At 42.7% G+C, this 7,208-nt stretch overlaps 1 protein-coding gene across 1 annotated transcript; it reads left to right on the top strand.

Moving 5' to 3' along the window:
* Positions 1 to 380: 380 nt before the first annotated feature.
* On the top strand, positions 381 to 6,609 carry LOC126495887 (C-type lectin domain family 2 member D11-like). The gene is made up of 5 exons (XM_050133462.1): positions 381 to 438; positions 536 to 670; positions 2,850 to 3,028; positions 3,593 to 3,699; positions 4,609 to 6,609. Exons 1-5 carry the CDS (start codon positions 381 to 383, stop codon positions 4,769 to 4,771), a joined length of 642 nt encoding a protein of 213 aa, XP_049989419.1. The 3' UTR covers positions 4,772 to 6,609.
* Positions 6,610 to 7,208: the final 599 nt, after the last annotated feature.

Below are 7,208 nucleotides of genomic sequence, written 5' to 3'. Positions count from 1 at the left end.
CTACTCGGTTATGTTTTGCTCAGAATAAACCTGGATTTAGTACTTTGGCCTGATCTGAGTTATCGTATCAGCAGAGTTATTCGCTACCATTATATTTTTACTTATCAAAAAACCTGATTGATCACAAAAGCAATGGAGAAGTGACTGGTAATTGGTCTCTCTTCTTTTCTGATCTAAATGGTCTCATGAATCTTTCTGAGCTCTTTCCTACTACTTCCAGTGTCTCTCTCTATATCCTGGCTCCTTCAAGACTTCTACTACTACATTCATTATGATCCTGACTACCTTAAGTTCGTGCTATTTTATGATTCACCCTCAGTTCAGTAACTAGACGACCCCTTGGAAGTTCTGTTTCTAACATCTCTAGTCTTCTTTCTACCATGGCCATCCCTTATGGACCAGGGCCTTCTTTGAAAGGGGTTTGCAGCACTCTTTCAGGTACTTGTAGGCAATTGTAAAGTAGGTTTGTCATAAGTTTCTTTTATTTTCCTTAAGAAAATCTAGAAGTTGACATTCTTATATTCATATTTTACAGGTAAAAGGCAACAAGGACAATGTCTCAGAATCATCCTCCAAGTGTCTCCTGCTAGGCTTTACTGCTGCTATGCAGTTATTATCATCGTCCTCACTGGAGCTGTGATTGCACTTCCTGTGGCTCTGTCATTGTCAGGTGAGTGACATTCTCCAGATCCTGCAGCATTCTGTCCACATCCACACTGTCATTACACTTACTGAGCACTGTGATCCAGGCACTGTGGGAAGGGCAGAGAGAAAACACACGGGAAATTCATGTTCTCTGGGAACTTGGAAGGAAGTTGCAGAGAAGGAACAGCACAGACTGTGGTGTGCACAGGAGGCCAGGCTCAGCATCTCTGGGAAGATGACATTCAGCAACCTCTAGACAGAGGTGCAGAAGACATATATCTACCTGGGGAATGATTCAATGCAGAGGACAAGGAAAGGAAAACCCAAAGGAGGAGCCTCAAGGAAGCTGCTGAAGCTAGGGGCAGTGAAGGCAGTGAAGACTAATATGGTTGGGGAAGGTACAGAAAATCTCATCCCAGCCATGACTCATGGTTGCCGTTAATGTCTTCTACCATGGTCTGAAAATACTAAATAGAATGCTCCAGAAATATGTGATTCCCAAGCTTTTAGACTGTTCTAAATTATGTGATAAAATCTTGTACAGCTTTCCTGCCATATCTGGAGTAAATGTTCCATGATACTGTTTTATAAAATCCACTTTGGGCAGTGGATGCGCATGCCTTCAATTCCAGCACTTGGGAGACAGAAGCAGGTGACTCTCTCCGTGAGTTCAAGGCCAGCCTGGTCTCCAAGAGCTAGTTTCAGGACAGGTTCCAAACCTACAGAGAAACCCTGTCTCAAAAACAAAATAAAATCAACTTTAACCACATCAGGGAATAATACACAAGTCTAAACATGGACAAAATTTGCCAGTAAGACTTAGTCATTGTAACCTAGACTATCATGTATCTCTGCAAAGACTCAGACGAAAAGAAGTGGCTGTCGCCCTCAGTGCCTTTTGTATTTGTCCCTGTCATTAAAGCCTCGTGGTACTGAGTATTGGAACAGGGAACATCTACAGCAAATCTACCTCCACCAAAAATAAGTGTGTGTATGTGTGTGATTTCTAATATTTAATATTTCTTACCAAATCATTTATTTCAAGGCTCAGTAGTGCTTCAAAAGAGCCATGCAGTCGTTTTTGTGTGTTAAAGGAAGAAAAAGGCAAAATTATGAAAAAAATATTTGTTGTTTTTCTAAGCAGTCCTCTGAAAGCTTGCACATTCAGAGCTTACACACACACACACACACACACACACACACAATCACTCTATTATGATAGACTCACAAATGAACACATCACACTGCTTTGTTAGCATAGCCACTCAAACACTGGCCAAATCTCAAACCCTGTGAATCTCACTGAACTTCCACCCAGTTAGAAAAACCATTCGGAAGCCATGGAACACTCGTTATGGTTTTAGAGTGTCACTATATTTATATTTTTATACACTTATTGGCCACAATGAGAAAAAACATCAGCAACTCTGAAACTAGAAAAGCAATGCTCTTTATAGCCCTATTCATGGCTTATGTGCCCTTGCTGCATCCTGTCGTTGCTCATCACCTTACATCACTCTCCTTGTTCTCCAGTCTACGTGTTACACCATGCCCTCAGTCACAGCTGTTCACACTGTGTATCCCAGGCTGGGACAAACATATGAGGGAGTGCATGGGGTCTATTTCTCGCTGACTTTGTGTGACCTTGTTTAATATTATACTTTGTAGGTCCCCCACTTTTCTACAAGTATCAATTTTTCTGTATGTCTGATTAACTTACTGCTTACACATGTACCACATTTTCATTACTTGTTCATCAGTTGATGGACATCTAGGTCAGGTCCATTTTGCTGCTATTGTACACAGGGCAGCAGTAGACATGGATGTGCAGGTCTCTGTGTTGTGATGTAGTGTTCTCTCATATATGCCCAGGAGTGGCATAGCTGAGTCACAAAAGGTCTGTTTGTAACTTTTGAAAGGAGCCTCCATATTGGATGTATCAGTTTAGAATCCCACCAGCAATAAATAAGTGTCCCTATTTCTGCAGAATTCTGAACTCTACTGTGAGGTTTGTTGATAATTGCCATTCTGACAGTCTCTAAGGAGAGCCAGCATATATTCATGTGGATTTAATGTATGTGTACATGATAACAGGAAGGCCTTAATCAAAGTTTGGTATCGAAAAACCAATGCCATGTTTTGGTATTTGTTCATAGTTAAATCCAGAGAAGTGAGGAGTTCTCTTTATTTTGTCATTACAAAAGCAGGAAAGACAGAACAGGTCTCAAGCAAGAATACCTATGCTGTTTGCCCAAGAAATTGGATTGGATTTGGAAATAAATGTTTTTATTTTTCTGAAGACATGGAAAACTGGACATTTAGCCAGAACTACTGCAGGGCACTAGAGGCTCAACTTGCTAGATTTGACAACCAAGAGGAGCTGGTAAGAAATGATCAAAATTGATTTGTTGTTTGTTCTGTTGAATATTTACTGCCTTTAGATAGGGACCTTAAGGCTGCAGCATGAGGGAGGATTCCATCCCAGGCATACAGGGATCATGGTGTGGGGGGGCACATATTAGTATGTGCCATTTGTGATATTAACCCATCTGGCTGTCACCCTGAGATACTCCAAAGACATTCTCTCCTGTAGTGCTTATAGTCAACCTGCATGACCAGACATACATTTGACAGAGAAACATGGTGGTCATGTAAGTCTTTGTCCGAGCTGGCGGGTGTTGCAAACTTAAGGAGACAACCGTTAATAACTATAAATACAGGCTTAACAAGGGACTTTCTCAGCCACAGAAGGAAGGGTGGTTGTTAGTGTACTGTGGATTATGGCTGTAAAATGCATCTACTGAGTACTGAAGGTTATTTAGGCTCCAAAGTCAATGACCCTTAGCTCAAACCTGCTGCCATGCCGAGAGTAGGCTGTAGTTTGGAGACACTCAGTGGTATCTGATGTGGAGAGACAGATATATTTGCTTTCCATGTTTTATGACAGAATTTCCTGAATAGATACAAGGGGCCATTTGACCACTGGATCGGCCTGCACAGAGAGTCATCACACCACCCTTGGATGTGGACAGACACCACTGAATATAACAACTTGTATGTGTTCAGACCTCTTTTCCTTCTTCTGTATTCATGTATTGTGATATGTGTGAGCTGTGGCTATGAGAGAAAAAAGGCTTAGTCATGTGAAGTCAACTGTACTGGTATAGAAGAAAAATAAACCCTTGGGCTGGAGGTGTGCCTTGGCGTTGGTTGTGTGTTAATGCAACAGCCAGTCCCCAGTAACTCCACATCCCTGCAAATTTACATCTGTTAGAGGGATAGATGCTGTCTTCTCTCAGCATTTGAAAATCTCTCCTTGCTAATAACTTCCCTTGTGAGGTGCAGACAGAATGGCTGATGGCCACTAAGGGCTCTGACACCCCAAGAAGCCACTACAGAACTGCTGGACAGGACTTGTCAGACATCTGTGTGCACAGCTGCACCTGTCACAGAAACAGACTTCAGGGGAATTGGGAACCTTCTCTAAATTCTCATCATAAAGAGCACCCAGGCCAGCACCTGGATGTGAGCATAGCCATTTTGAACAGACCCATTTCACTGGAACAGTGAATGTCCATCAGTAAAGACCTTTAGCAATTTAGTAAGTGCATTTTCTCCCATTTTCATACATGTAAAAAGTACTTCAAGGTAGAATTGAAAACCACCCTTGCGATGCTACCCATGGCTGAATGAAGTTCATGTGACCATGGCAGAGAGCAGCAGTCAAAGGCTTTGTACACACAGTACAAGGTCCAACATGTATGAGTGACAAAGGTGTGGTCACCAAATGGAACCCTGAGAATGGAAAAGTCACTGGGTGTAACACTAGTGTTGGTGATTTTTCATGGCCTCTGCCTTTCTGTGATTTGTGCTATAAACAAGCAGTGGACACGAGTGAGATATCATTGATGGGGGGAACGCAGTGGTCGACTCTGCAGACATTTTGTTTGTTTTTTGTTTTAGGACACTCATCCGAGGAGAAGGACAACATGCCTACCTGAGTGACCGAGGGATCAGCAGTGGCAGGGACTACATACGTAGGAGGTGGATTTGTAGCAAGCCCAACAGCTCTGCTTTGCAGTGTCCAGGGAGTCTCATAGCTTGTGTAGAGAGTGTGTCAAAGTGATCATGAGAGATCTGTAGCATGTTATCTACAGTTACAGCTTCATTTCTTTATTTTAAATAATTATCAAAATCAATTCACAATCTGTGATGACATTAAAGATGAAAATTATCATAGATCACTATTGGTACTTGGGAGACTATGGGTGATTCTAAATTAAATAAATGTTTTCGTATGGGTTGACACTCATAACTTAAACCTGAATTACAATATCAGTATTAGTGACAACCACTTTTATAAACAGACATGAAAGTTTTTTCATTAACTCTTCCTTTGAATGACTGTTACATTAAAAAAAAAAAATGAAGGGAAGAGCCAGGCAGTGGTGGCACATAACTTGAATCCCAGAACTGGGTGGCAGAGGCATGCGAATCTCTGTGAGTTTGAGGCCAGCATGATCTACAGACCAAGTGCCAAGACAGGCTTCAAAGCTACACAGAGAAACCTTGCCTCACCTTCCCTGCAAACAAACAATGAAGGGAGGACAGGATTGAGTCAAGATGGGTAAAACACAGGGCTCCTGCAGGGGGCTAGAAAAGAGAGGCAGAGGAGTGGAGTCTCTCACGCACTCTCTCCCCAGTGCCATGGGTATCCTGCAGCAGCTACATCACAGGTCTGCAATCACCAAGAAGGAACCTCAGACATGGATGCCACAGCTGCTGCAACCCAAGCCAGAGCTGGAGTGAGGCCCTGCTGTTAGAAAGTCAGGGAAGAGTGGCAGAGAGAATGGCTCTATCTCCAGTAAATGTGCCCTGGCACATCTGTAACTTCTGTTATCAGAACCTTTTAAAAAATATTTGAAGATTGATTTAAGATGGTGACTCGTAGGGTGGGTTTTTCTTTCTTTCTTGTTCTCAACCTGGAATCTCCACTGCTGTGCAACTGCCCTCAGCCTGCAGGTGTGATGATCATACCTAAAGTGCCTTCATTGAGGGCACAGAGATGTGCAGAGACCTGGAGCTCCAGTGGATTCTGTCCCCAGATACGCTGCCCAGCCAAAAGATCTTTTTGTCTCTGGTCAACAAGAGCATATCCCAGACTGGTGCTAGTGATAGTGTATGATCACCCTGGCTCTGAGCAACATCAGTATGTCCGTAATGGAGACCTGTTCATTTTTTGCATTGGGCCTCAAAAAAAATAGCACTGGCAGCATGGTAGATAGCAGGCTGGATCTCTCACAGGCTCTGCACTTTAATACACATCATGACCACCCTGCTTCTGAGGAATGCCGGGATGTCCAAGGAGAGCAGTGTATTTTCTGGTTTGGGCCATCTCAAAAGACTTCCATGGTGTGGGCTGCCACCACATGCCATGTTGCTGTACATGGTGTGTGCCAAAGCAGGGGTTGTGCTGGTACTGTCTCCCTCTACAGGCTGTGTGGAGGCCCCAAAATGTGAGCCTGTTTCCACCTTGTCTGATGGTTAGAGAGTTGTAGGTTGCTCAAAGTAGCTGACAAGCATATTTACATGTTCCAACTCAGGATGTGATTACTTAATTGTTTTGACATTACAATAGCCCACACAAGTAGGTCCGTTCAATCCTGACAGGTGGTCAGGATATGCAAATGTACTTCTGCTCCTTCTTTTATAACTATGAGGTCACCTGGGCAGTCGCTGTCTTCAGGATTCATGGTCTAAGGCAGCTTCACTGCTTAAACTACAAAATGTTAATGATTTGATGTCTCAAAGTGTTAAAGGAATTAACTGTTTGAGTTGTCCTTTCTATCAAGTATACAAAGTTTTTTGTTACATTCTCTCTCCACCTCCCTACCCCCATTTGTATTGGGTATAAAAACTTTGGGAAAAATAAATGTGGGTTATTTCAGTATTCACTGAAATACCCTCCTGGTACTTTTCTATGGCTTCTGTATTATTATTTTCCATGTGTCTTCATAGTCTTATATTTCTAACCCCCATACCCCTACCCTGGCAAGAGGTATTTTTGTCGAAGCTGGACCATGACAAATCTGTGTTGATACCCATGGACCATGTTGTTTCTGGAGACCATATGGGCGTTCTTGGTCTGTGCATGGCCATGTTGATGTTAGTGGTCTCTGCTGTCCCCTGAGGCCATGTTCCTGTCTGAAGTCTGAGATACTGCTGGGGGCCATGTGGATACCATGACTCCTGTTACCACCAGGGCCCTTGGACTACTGTGGTCTGTGCTACCATTGGAGGCCATGCTGATGTTCATGGCTTGGGCCATGGTCTGTACTGCCTCTTCATCCCTTGCCCACGATGCCACCAGAGGCCATGCAATATTATCTCATTTAGGAAAATAGCATTTTTCAGTGTTCTGTTCTTAGTTCATTTAGCATCCCCTCTTTTTTTCAATCCACTTTATTTCAGATAAACAGCATGACACTTTCTAAAATAAATGACTACTTACTCATATTGAAATTAGTTTACCATCAGCTTTTTTTTTTTTTTTTTTAGCCAAG

The sequence above is a fragment of the Alexandromys fortis genome, unplaced genomic scaffold (assembly GCF_014885135.2).
Source record: "Alexandromys fortis isolate MF-2015 unplaced genomic scaffold, M_Fortis_MF-2015_v1.1 scaffold_716, whole genome shotgun sequence".
NCBI classification, from domain to species: Eukaryota; Metazoa; Chordata; class Mammalia; order Rodentia; family Cricetidae; genus Alexandromys; species Alexandromys fortis.
Note: the sequence above shows the minus strand (reverse complement) of the source record. Positions and strands in the feature narration are given on the sequence as shown.